Source organism: Gobio gobio (genome assembly GCF_949357685.1).
Source record: "Gobio gobio genome assembly, chromosome: 16".
Lineage (NCBI taxonomy): Eukaryota > Metazoa > Chordata > Actinopteri > Cypriniformes > Gobionidae > Gobio > Gobio gobio.
In genome coordinates, this window is record NC_137109.1 from 32,833,996 (window position 1) to 32,847,613 (window position 13,618).

General features: G+C 38.8%; 2 protein-coding genes across 2 annotated transcripts in view; both read right to left on the reverse strand.

Annotated features, from left to right (window-relative positions):
• The window catches only part of egf (epidermal growth factor), a 39,966-nt gene extending 38,808 nt beyond the window's left edge, over positions 1 to 1,158 (reverse strand). Inside the window, exon 1 of the mRNA XM_079838421.1 lies at positions 549 to 1,158. Within this exon, the coding sequence (XP_079694547.1) occupies positions 549 to 690 (142 nt within the window). The 5' untranslated portion in view covers positions 691 to 1,158. The remainder of the gene's footprint in view (positions 1 to 548) is intronic.
• A 2,135-nt stretch (positions 1,159 to 3,293) lies between these two features.
• On the reverse strand, positions 3,294 to 13,618 carry lrit3a (info leucine-rich repeat, immunoglobulin-like and transmembrane domains 3a). The gene is made up of 4 exons (XM_079838689.1): positions 13,036 to 13,618; positions 11,774 to 12,240; positions 7,306 to 7,611; positions 3,294 to 6,270 (listed from the first exon to the last, which is right to left on the reverse strand). The coding sequence occupies exons 1-4, from the start codon at positions 13,149 to 13,151 to the stop codon at positions 5,225 to 5,227; spliced, it is 1,935 nt and encodes a 644-aa protein (XP_079694815.1). The 5' UTR covers positions 13,152 to 13,618; the 3' UTR covers positions 3,294 to 5,224.

The following is a 13,618-nucleotide window of genomic DNA, read 5'->3' on the forward strand; positions in this document are numbered from 1 at the left end:
CCCCTCTGAGGTAGCTTTCAAATCTCTTTTGAGCTTGTGTGCATTCACACGAAAAGCTGCACAAATAAAAAATATAGTGCATTGCAGATAATATGAAATAAAACACTTTTCTTAACACACTTCAGTATACTTTTAAAAAGTACATTTTGTAATACATTTGTAGTTGAAGAACATTTTTAAATGATTGTAGGCCTATTATAATACATTGTTGTCATACTTTAAAGAAGTACCCATATTTTGATGTGAACATACTAAAGGACATACTATTAATTTTAACTGTGTTAATTGTAGTTTATCATAAACGCATACCTATGTATTTGGCAGTACAGTTTAACCATAACTGCGTTCAACTAATTTTATTTTATTGTAAATAACATGCAATTAAGTCTCCGGAAACATTGCATTCAGTTTGCACCTTAATATATTATTTTTTAAGTAATTAGTAATAAGAACTAATTTTAAAAGTACCAGTATGCTAAAGTGTCTTTTTCACAAGGGTCCCTATAATGCATAACTAGTTTCATAATACACACTTCAACAGCACTTACCCACACAGCTGAAGTTCCCAACAGCCCAGGGTCGTCCACCCCAGCATAATGCTCCCTCAGCAGGGCCTGAAGCTCTGGCAGGGCTCATACTCACCGTCCAGAACCACAAGAGAAAGGTGGCCGCTAATGTCCCCCAGAACATAATCCTATCTCAGTTTCTACAGGGCTCTCCTCTTAGGTATTTCCTCGATCACTGCGCCACACCATGCAGCCGTAACCCCCCCACATCTTACACACATAGCCAACCAGCTTCAACTAAATGGACGAAAAGACTCCAAAAAGTGCATCTATATCCCAGAGGTGTCTTTTGTGCACAGAGCCGAGTCCTGTAGGATGGCCAGGTTTGTGTCAGGCACACACATACACAGAGCCTCAATCTCTCCAGTCCTCCTGCTCTCTAGCTGTTTTGGAAGCAAAGTATGAAATTCCTGACAGTCCCATGGTAAATTTGACACATGGTGATACCAGCAAGGGCTCAGAAGAGGGTTTTCCCTGATGTAAGAGTCTGAGCCTGAACTCAAGCAACACAAAAACTGCCCTTCTATAACTTAAAAAGAATAATACAAGTCACCCTGAGTTCACCTCCTGGCCTTCCTCAGTCCAAGCATGTGATTTAGTAGGAGTGGACACACCTTTTTGTGCTGCTCATGAGTAATGGGATGCTCCCTCCCTCCCTCACACATACACACACAAACCATTAAACTATGTGTTGTTGTGTCTGCATAGTCTCTGTCTGGCCCCCACAGTGAAGAATCACAGGGTTTGGCGATGGGGGTGGAGCTTGTAAATGCCGGTGCACGCAATCTTATTATACGAATAACTATCATATTGTTACAGGAATTAGAGGCATTGCTCTGGGAAAAATGCGGCAGGTACAAGGACAACAGCTGCTCTGTTGTTCTACTTAAGCAGGACAGGAAATGCAGCACAATGTCCGCTCTGATACACTCACAGGACGTCACGTCGGACATAATTCACTAACTAATTGAACTGACATTTCAACTTGATAGAGATTAGTGCGGAAAAAAACTAATCAATAATTGATATTCTGATCACTTAACTAGAGATGATCAATATTAATGAATTTACGTAACAATCAGTGATGCCAGTAACACGTTACTCTAATCTGACTACTTTTTTCCAGTAACGAGTTATCTAACCGTTACTATTTCCAAACCAGTAATCAGATTAAAGTAAATTATCCAAGTCACTGTGAGTTACTATTTTAGTCATTCCTTATTAAAAATATTTATTTTTGCTTTCTTCTTGCGTCTTGGGGAGAGTATTTATGTTAAGGGAAGTCTTTATTACATTTTTTATATAAACATGTTTTTTTTTTCAGGAAATATTTGTTCATTTCAACTTAAAATGTCAGGAGATACATTGTTGAAGTTACTGTTAAAAATGCACATCCAATAAAGCAAGTGTTGGAAAAAACGGTTGTCATTTCTATGTTGAGGCGGCAGGGGTGTTGTCGGCAACTGCTGAATGTAACTAATAAAGTAACTTGTAATCTAATTTAGTTACTTTTAAAATCAAGTAATCTGTAAAGTAACTAAGTTCTTTCTTAAAGGAGTAATCGGTAATCAGATAACTTTTTCAAAGTAACTGAGGCAACACTGGTAACAATTAATTTACATAGGCCTACCCTTTCTTTGTTCCCTTATTCACATCAAGGCTGTGTTTATTTGATAAAAAATAAACAATAATATTGTGTAAAATAACTTTTCTATTTTAAAATGTAATTTGTTCCTGTGATGGCAAAGCTGAGTTTTCAGCATCATTATGCTATACTCTTCAGTGTCACAGGATCCTTCCGAAATCTTCCTTAAAGGTCCCATGGCGTGAAATTTTCATTTTATGAGGTTTTTCAACATTAATATGAGTTCCCCTAGCCTGAATATTGTCCCCAAGTGGCTAGAAATTTTGTTTGGTGTAAACCGAGTTCTGGCTGTCTTTCTCTGCCTTTGAGAAAATGACAGCCCAGACAAGCTGATCTTGAATTTTCCTGTTATGACGTCATAACAGGAACAGTTACCTCCCTTTCCTCTGCCCAGAGAATTTGGCTCGCCCATGCAAGCATTATATTTGTCCTCGAGAAATCATGGCTTGTGAACGAGTGAATGCTGGCAGTTTTTTTTCAGTTCCTTCTGATCTGTGATCAGTGATTTCTGATGTGTAGCTAATTATTCAAGTTCACACAGAACTGTATTATTCGTGCACACGCTGCGGCTTCTCTCTCTTCCGACAGAACAGTGTTTTCTATCTTGTGAGTCAGTGTTTTTGTACATGCTCATCGCGTTTATCTGTTCTAAAATGTGCATACAGTCGAGAGTTTCTGCTCAACATCAGCAGAGTCACATCTTTAGAGATAAACCTCACGCACGCCGAAGCTCGGGCTGCACTGACCGGGCGGCCTTCAACATCACCGACCTCCAGTACTGCATCTGGCCCACAGCGGAGGCACCAAACGCGGCACGAGATTAAGCAGAAGGGGGGTAAGCGTGAGGGTATCCAGGCTAGCCAGCCTAGACCCACAATAAACTGGATTACATTCGATTACTGCACTGTTGTGTCTTTGTTTGCGCTGTGTACTCAATGTGCATCACTGACGCTTTTCATATGATAGGAAAATATCTAAAAAATAATGCTATAATCAACACTTACTTGTAACTCATTCATCTCGACAGCTGTAATGGTACATTTGTGTTACAAAGTTGGTAGAATAATGATGAAGACGGACTTGGCATGACTGGGACTCGTGTTTATTCAGAACTTTCAGATACAAACACAATAAACATGCGCTGACAGCTCTCTCACAACTCAGTAGTTACTATAAATAACTTTGTTAGCAATCTCTCCGTCTCTGGACCGTGATGTCCGGTTCGCTAACGAATCTTTCTTTTGAACCGGTTCTTTTTAGTGAACCGGTCGAACCAGTTCACCAAATCGGACTGAATCGTTCTAAACGGTTCTTCACGTCTCAAGTCAGCGCTGATCCATAATTTACTAAAGTTACTAACTTTCTGACATGAGTGACAGCCCCTCCGACTAGAAATAAACGAATAACCTGAAGTATATGCTAGTAACTACAACAGTTCACTGAACTGAGATGTGCTGAGAACTGATGAGAAGTGAACTCCGGTCCATCCGTCTCTCTGGCAGCAGGCTCGTGCCTGTTCGTAGACCTCGTTAAACCACGCCCCCTCCGCTACAAGATCTGATACTCATTTCAAATGCAAAGATGTCAGCCAATCACAACAGTGGGCGTTTTTACTGAAGTCTCGCAGCAGACACGCCCCTTGAAACAGGGCATTCAGTCACAGGGCAAACATCAGTATAGAAAAAATGCCTTTTATTTCTAAATGATGACATTTTATGATGTAAAAATCATACTAACCATATAAGTACACCTCAGGAAACATTATAAAATAATAGGAAAATGCCATGCCATGGGACCTTTAAGGAACATATCTTATTATAATTGTTAAAAATCTCCCCTACTGTGACACCTTTTCAGGATTTTTTTCATGCATAGAATTTCAAATAGACTTTTTTTGTAACAACGTAAATATATTTAATGCCATTTTTGATTAATTTAATGAATCCTTGCTGGCTATTGTTACTGATCCTAATTTTTTGAATGGTAGTGCACATGACAGTCGTGTAGACTGGGAATGTGGCATTCACTAAATTGTGCAAATAATTAATAAAATGAAAAAAAATGGATATATAAATTATTTACACAGAAATGCGTCAATATGGGAATATAGACCTCCAATTCAAAATAAAACCACACATGAAAACACTTTGAGGGGTCTTTTATAATGTTATATGTAAACATGCCCTAGATGATCTTTGATCATTGTTCTGTTTGAATTATTGTATCGTCTTGCTGTTTTTTGCTGTTCTTGCCTGACAAATTTACCATATTCAACATGACCATATTGAAAATGAGACAGGCACACATACAGATATACAACACATGCTTACACAAACAGTGCAAATAAATATCCTATTAAAAACTTTTAAAGACAGAGAGGAAGAAACGTATAAAGAGACAAAAAATTGAGAGGACAGAAACATTAAATGCACCTGTTGCATTTAGAGGAATGCATGATATAATCATTTAAACTCACACACGTCGGCTTGACTTTATATATGACCCTTGTAACAAAGAAAGTGTCTATTTCTGCTTGATTTGAACCTTATCTGACATACTTGAGATACTAGCCATTTTAAATGTAAAACTGAAAAAAAAGAGATGCTGTTAACCCATTGTAAATTTGGCATATTTGACTTTTCTTTGCCATTCACCAACTGCATGCACATAATATCTTCAATGGTTTCTAATAAGCAATTAAACGTACATTTTAGGCAGTAAAAATGTTTAATAATATTTATCATGAATCTATATAACACTATTTCATCATATGTTGGCATACACAATAATACACAACACTGCATTCCATAAAATTAAATACAGAATTGTGTGTGATTGGGTAAAGAATATGGCTTTTAAAAAAGAGAAACGAGACAGAAAATGCAATGTGGAGTCATAATAAGTCTTGTAAGGCAATGAGTTTGACAGCACATCAAGAGCTAATCTTTTAAAAACCGATGTTGCCACAGCTTGCGTGTGGAAAGGATAACACACAAAGCTGATATGCCGTACATTAGCACAGGTACTCGGATCTAGAGCTGTCACTCTTGTACGTCATCTGAGAGTCAATGCTTGAACGCGAGCACAGGAGCATCCTCTCTGACTCCTGTGTCTGCCTTCGTGCCCACAAATCATTCGTCTGTCCGTTCAGAGTCCTTTGTTTCATGGTGAGCGTCTCGAACTTTACATACGTCTCTTTTGAAAGGTCATCGTCTGGTCCGCTGTTCCTGCTGCTGTTTCCTTTACAGTAAAGACACAAGATCTTGTAAAGCAGCACCACAATGAGAGGCACCGCAACGGCGCATGCGATCCCGCTGGCGATCATCAGGACTTTGTTCTGCCCATCGTCTCCACCGTTATCCAGAGTACTGAAATCCACACATTGCTCTTTCCCAGACACCGAACCCTTAGTAACCAAACACACCGTGTAGATCTGGTTAGGCATCAGATACTCCAAGAGCAGCTTTCCTTGACCAACTTCCGCATCGACCGACTCCTTATCGTCTTTCGCATCATATGGAAAGTAGACCACTGTTAGAGGCGCATCGCTTGGCAAACCGTCAGCGGTCCATAATAAGACTGCAGTGTCACTTGTCTCCTCCACTACCTCAATGTCTTTGATTTCTGAAGCTTTCTTTTTGAACTTGTCACTCATCATTAAACCTTTGCCGCCCTTGCTTTGCTGGACCTTAGCTGGTTTGTCTCCAGCAGGTGGGGACCTCTGAACTCCTTCGCCTGGTACCAGACTCTTCCTGGTTGGCAGCGGTGGCATTGAGGTCATGGCAGCTCTGGTTGTGAGCACGGGGCTTAAGGAAGTATACAATGGCGTCCTGGTCCCTGCAAAAGAAGTCACGGATTGACCATCGGGCAGCTTGGTTATGTTTATCGGTGGGGACTGTGTCATGTCCTGCGCCCCATCCACAGACAGGGTGATGGATGCCTCGGCATTCCCTGCGACATTCTTGGCCTTGCAGAGGTAATCGCCTGCATCCTTATGCACGATACTGTGCAAACTGAGGACGGACCAATGAACCCCCTCACCTGGAGATTGCTGCACAACTACGGAGACATGAAATGGTCAGTAACAACCTGATCAATAAGTTCATAAGAAAAAGGTGAAAGGTATATATTGCTATAACAAAATAGGTTTACATTAGGGATGAACCAATATTGCTATCCAGCCTTTATGAAAGTAATATGTTAAATATAGAGATGTAAATCTGATGAAATGCATACACTACAAAGTCGGGTCAGTAAGATTTTTTAATGCTTTTGAAAGAATCTTATGTTCAACAAGGCTGTATTTATTTGCATTATTAAGGATGAACTAATATTAAAATTCTGCCAGCAATTAATTTTATGTTATGGCCTATAAATATTGATGCAGAATGAATTAGTCTATATATTAAAGTAAAAAATAATGTTTCATATTTATATTATATATAATATCTAATGTTTATATTAGGGATGTACTGCTATATAACATTTTGGCCTATATGCCGATAATTATTTTCATGTTGGCCAGTCATTAAAATGGACTCATATAAAAAAATAAAAATAAAATAAAATCCATCATTTTAAATGATACTAATTGTGTGATGTAATAGGCATCACACAATTATAATCTACATTATGAAAACTGCTAAAGATTACATTTAACAGTGTCATTAAATTTGTGTTTTTAAAGATAAACTTTAAGTTAAATGTAAAAAAACTGAAAATGAGCATGAATAATTTAATATCCAATATCGATAACACAATAAAATATCTGATATCATGCGGTCCTAGTTTACAAGCACTTTAAAAGTTACATTTCAGACTAACACAATAATTTGTCTTTTTAAAATTTTATGTAAACACATTAGTTTGACTGTAATTTGACTTTGTTCAGCATGTATACATTACAATTGTAATTGGTCTACAATTGGTACACAGTCAAAGACAGACGTTAAAGTGTATTTAATCCCTCAAATATTTCAGTTACGTTTGATGTCATTTTTACTTGGACAGACAGGTGAAGACTGTCACTCAACTACACAAAAAATGCTATGGTTCAATTATAACCGCACACAATAACATTGTGAGACCTCATACCCTTGTTGTGGACTGCGGATCCATCAGCTCTGGTCCAGTGAAGGGTGGGGGTAGGGAAACCAGTGGCGTCACACCGCAGAAGCACATTGCTGCCTAGTGATGAAGTGATCTTAGTGGCGGAAGTCATAACTGATGGCTTGAGGCACTGATCCAGTTCAGCCCGCTGGAACAGAACACCAGCCAAGTTCTCTGGTCCACTGCATGTTAGAAACTGATCCATCAATACCACAGGTATGCTGCTCATCTTAGACAACTCAATGAGCTTGGAAATTCGACAGTCGCAGTACCAGGGATTGTCCTGCAGACCTGCAAATATTGAAATATTAGCTTAGAATATTTGTTTAAGAAAGCAATATGTTCAATAGAGGGATGTAGATCTCAATGGCGATGTATTAAATATGATGAAAAACATACACTAGTTTGGGGTCAGAATAAAGTCGCTTATGCTCACCAAGTCTGCATTTACTTGATCTATAATACAGTTTTGAAAAACAATTTTGTGAGATCTATCTATCTATCTATCTATCTATCTATCTATCTATCTATCTATCTATCTATCTATCTATCTATCTATCTATCTATCTATCTATCTATCTATCTATCTATCTATCTATCTATCTATCTATCTATCTATCTATCTATCTATCTATCTATCTATCTATCTATCTATCCATCCATCCATCTATCCATCCATCCATCCATCCATCCATCTAGGTTTGATTCCCATGGAAATGCATGAACTGATAAACTACTATACTAAAACACCAGTTTACAGCCATCTAATATGAAAGTTGTAAATCTTGCTGTAAATTCTAAAGCCAGGATGTCTTGTCTAACCCGCACGCATAAATCAGGTGTTGGACATTAACACTACAGTCCACCCATAATTCTGTCTATGGCAGGATGAAGATCAGTTGACTGTAAACAAGGAATTAGACAGTCCACTGATGCAACTCAACAGCTGGATGGTGGTAACCGCTAATATCCTGATGATACAGGGTAATGCCCAGTCACATTGTGCTTTTGAGCTCATCTTTACACTTGTATAGCACCTGGTGAAAGTACCGAATATGCAGTTGCAGTATCACACAAGCAAAAATGCTGTTGTACTGAGTTGTGCCTTAAAGGGTTAGTTCACCCAAAAATGAAAATTCTGTCAATAATTACTTACCCTCATGTCGTTCGACATCCGTAAGACCTTTGTTCATCTTCGGAACACAAATTAAGATATTTTTGTTGAAATCCAATGGCTCAAAAAGGCCTCCCATAGGCAACCACTAACTAACTAATGAACTAACCAGTCATGCTGTGATTTTGCTTTTGTACAGTTCAATAAAAAAATTATATTAATTAGCTTACAGTTTAAACACAATACTGCCAATTAAGAAAATTATATCTCCAAGCTATATCTCAATGACTCACTCATTAAAGGAACACTCAACTTTTTTTGAAAATAGGCTCATTTTACAAGTCCCCTAGAGTTAAATATTTGAGTTTTTTTCTCGTTTTTGAATCCATTCAGCCGATTTTTGTATCTGGCGGTAGCACTTTTAGCATACATCATTGATTCTGATCAGTCCATTAGCATCTCATTCAAAAAATGACCAAAGACACTTTCAATATTTTTCCTATTTAAAACTTGACTCTTCTACAGTTACATCGTGTGCTAAGACCAACTGAAAATGAAAAGTTGCGATTTTCTACACCTTTATGGCTAGGAACTACTTTCTCATTCCTGCGTAATCGTCGCGGATCTTCACAGCCGTACCATGGCTGCAGCGGCGCAATGATTCGTTGGTATTCTGTGAAACATGGTGGTAGTATACACCTTCGACTTACTATCACAGCCCTTTACAACACACAGAACCATGGCTAATCACACAGGTAAATCCACAACACAATTTGTCGGCTGCAAGCCTGAAACTTTCTCTGCAACTACACAAACTTTGTGCCGGTCACATTTTGAAAGTTACCTAGCTGGGGGCTACTTTCAGGCGCTGCGTAATATTATTGCGCTGCTGCAGCCATGGTACGGCCGCGAAGATCCATGACTATTACACAGCCCTAGTAGAAATGTGATATTATTTTTGAATTTGGTGCCTTCTAGACTGAGAAAAGACAGAACATTTATTTTTTGTCTCATGTGGATGAAAGACAACAACTCCCAGAATGCACTTGCTTCGCTGCCCTACAAGGCCACTCCCAAAGCCACGGCTATTGGTTATCACTTGCCCACCGCGGCACCGCCCCACCGTTGTTTTGATATTCATAGTAATAAAATCATTTCGTACAGTTAGAGAACAGACACTACAATTAAAAACTGAACGTGTCTTTTCAATAACGTGTGACTGAGCCGAACGAAAGTCACGGCACAGATGCAGCAGGAGTCAGATTTCATTCATCACGAGACCGAAGAGCTGAGCTGGGGTGCGTTTCCCAAAACCATAGTTGCTAACTAAGTTAGCAACTTTGATGGTTGCAATGCAATTTCCCATTGCCAACGACCTAAGTTGCTAACAGGTTAGCAACTATGGTTTTGGGAAACGCACCCCAGAGCGGAGGTAAGCGCGGCTGTCATTCTCGGCGCGTGTCCAGTCTGGCGCATTATCAGATCACATATTGAAGGTAAACTTTCATAGGAATTCATTGAAAAGTTGAAACACTCACTTTGCCCCGCACCGCTCCGTTATGAATGCCCGAGCCGAGCGGCAGCGGCCGTGCGCATTTACATTCTGTGAGTGAGATCCCACCCCTATGGGTGGATTGAAAACATGCGGAACTAGCTCCTGTAGTCTCTTAGCCTCTGGCCAAAAATCCTCAGATGACGCAAAATGACGATATTTGCGTCATCTGAGGATTTTTTCCAGAAATAAAATGCATAATTCTCTCGTCTCAGGGGGACATGAGGGGGGAAAGTACCATCATTTGAATATACTACCGGGTTTCTACTGATACAAAGCTTAATGCTAAATCACTGAAGTTACCTTTCAACTCATAAGGACAGTCACTTCCTGAATGTTATGCCAATAGTTGGCGATAATGTAACTAACAATGTAATTTTCTGTAGTTTACAATTGTCCTGTCCCAAATGGCACCCTAAACACTCACAAGTCTTCCTACGAGTCTGCACTCTCATGATATAATGCCGGGAAGAAGTCTGCTGCGAAGCTCGCTTCAGTGCGGACTCAGCAAAAGTGTGCATCGAGGGCGCATATCGACCACGAAGGAGGCGCTCGCGAACACCCTTCTGATTCCTAAAATGACAATTGGGACATCCTACGGTCTCATGGATTTAATGGACATTGTAAGTCCACAAGACTGAAAGTGTGCCATGTGGGACTGGGCCAATGTAAACTACAGAAATAAAATCACTGAAATATCCTCTCCTTCAAGATGGCTGAAAATGTTACATTGATCCAAGTAGATCAGCCAACCGTGATCAGTGTTGTTGTAGCCTAAATCTCTATATGAAAACTTTGACAAAACTTTCACCATCATATAACATTCTATAATTTCACCAAGTGCCATACAAGAGTACTCTTACTTTTTTTTATCCAGTAGGTCAAACAACTACTGGAAAATAAATTATTAACTTTCTTTTCGGATAGAATCTTGTCTTTTAATGTCACTGAGCAAATACATGAATCATCCTCTTCTCAGATGAGCTCTTCAAAGAAACTTAAATCTTAGAGCCTCAGACACAGTTGGAAGTCCCATTAGAAGATTAGCGTGTACTTAACTTTGGAGAGCCCATGAAGAGACAGGATAGATTTACAGTAGATATTTAAAGATCACTCCGAATTCGACATTTCATTGTACAATTAAATTATATTTATATTTATTTGTGTTATAGCCTGAATGTATATTAAATGCAATTAGTTGAACTTAATACTAAGTAAAGTTGAAATTTAGTACATTTCAAATATTAACGTTAAATGTAATTTATAAATAAATACACTTTTTAAACATATAGGCCCGGTTTCACAGACAGGGCTTAGCTAAAGCCAGGATTAGGTCTTAGTTCAATTAGGACATTTAAGTAACATTTATAAACATGCTTTAGAAAAAAGCATTACTGGTGTGCATCTTGAGACAAAACAATGGCATTGTCATATTTTAAGATATATCAGTGCAAGTTGCTTTCAGTTAAAACAGCTCAAACATGCATTTTTGTCTCGGACTAGCTTATCCTTGTCTGTGAAACCGGGGGATAGAAACATAGTCCTAAAAAAATTACTCTTTAAGTACACTTATTGTAAGTGTCCTTTTATTCAATTACTATTATATTATTATAAAATTATTAGTAATTTTACTCCTTAACTACTGAGTGTGTTTTGCTGACTTTATGTCAACAAAGTAATTAAGGTAATTTAGAATGGGGGAAAAACTGTCAATGCAAAATCAAATTAAATAGTGCATGTTCAACATCATTTAGCATATTTAAGGTGTCATCATAATTTTTACCTACCAAGAACAATCTTTTGCGAAGCATTGGCACTAGGCAGGATGCCTGAAAATGGAGGCCAGATGTCCACCAGGTCAGAGGGTAGGGTAGTTAGCTTGTTACTAGAAATATCTAGGTAGGTAATGTTAACCAGGTAAGGTGCTGCCTCCACAGGAACACTAGTCAAGCGGTTGTTGTGCAGGTCCAAGGTCCTCAGGCTGGGCATCTCTCTCAGAGACTCCCAGGGAAAGGTAGCGATCATGTTCCCATCCAGCCGTAGCTCATGAAGAACTTTCAGATTGTAGAAACTGCCAGGATCGACAGAGGTGATTGAATTGTAGGTTATCCACAGGTAGCGCAACTCTGACAGGTAGTAGAAGGCCTCGGTGGGCACTCGACGCACAGCTGTCTTCTCCACCCGCAGCTTCACCGTGTCCACTGGGACGTTGACTGGAATATCTGACATGTCAGGGTCATTGCATAGAACAGACCTGTGGCACATTTTTAGAGCAGAGATGAATCATTCCGACCAATATGAGCCTATGTGTGGTGATGTTCATTGTGGGTTTTATTGTATGTGAGGAATATAGTCTCTTAAAGAACACAAAGTAAAATTCAAAGAATTATTTTACATGCATAATTTATGTTTACACTGGTCTGATTCTGTTATACCGTTTACAAAACATTTTGATTATTCAAAATGGTTTCCAGTATTTTGTGTTCACACTCTCAGGCTAAGCTCTTAAGATAAACACAAGCTAATACACCACGTGATAGTTAAAAATCTTTTTTTATTATTATTATTATTATTATTATTATTATTTAAGTGGATAATGTTAGGATGTTTGAAATCCAATATTTTTTTTAAACATGTGATTGTGAATAATTACTATAATAATATAAATCTATACATTTTACAATATTAAACATTTTACTATACATTAGACTGAAATTAAATGACACATTTAAATCCTTCAAAATCCAAAACTTGCAAAATATTATTAGAACAATGTACAAATTAAACATTTAATTTAGCAAATGCTTCAATAGCCTACATTAGGAAATAAACTGATTTCCCTTCAGTGCCAATCTGTCAACACAAGACTAACTGCCAAGAATGTATTTATTTCTTATGTAGGCCTATGTCTGTCTACTTTACTCTTTATTCAAGAATTTATACGATGGATCTAAATTATGCCCTTTGCAATGTTATAAATATCTTACACAAAAAGTTGAAATGTATTCAATTATTTTATGAACTTGTTAAAGTGAAATAGTGTCCTTACCTGCTGCCAGTGCCATCGCTGCGTGCGTGGTACACACAGGTGCACAGGGAAGGACAGAAAGGTTGTGCCACACTCCAGCAGCCCAGCAGAACCTGGACCACCAGCAGACGATACATCCTTCAGTCAGATGAACAAGCACGGAAACACGCACTCACACACATCAGATCCCACTCGACCATCAGCCAACAAAAAGCCCTTTATCCGTACTCGAGGAGAATGAATAAAAGCAAGAAAAGTGCATTTCCGCATGCATCCTATTTAGCATGCTAACAGGTGAGAGGTGCGCGCGCCGAGATTAGAAAGAGGATTTCTCAAGGCTGAGTAGGTCACTAAAGTTGAATAGTGTGGGGTAGGAAGTGTGTAGGAGTTTATTAGTGTGTGTGTGTGTGTGTGTGTGTGTGTGTGTGTGTGTTCGAGGAGGAGGATAAGCCCTGAAGGCACACGATAATCGGCTAACGACAAGGTTCCCTCATCATCATCATCATCACGTGACCGCTCGCTCCCAGATAGTTTTCCATCCTGCACCTCCTATCTCTGTGAGGCTGATTTTGGCTTCCGTTACCTCCCTCGCCTCGCGTGCATT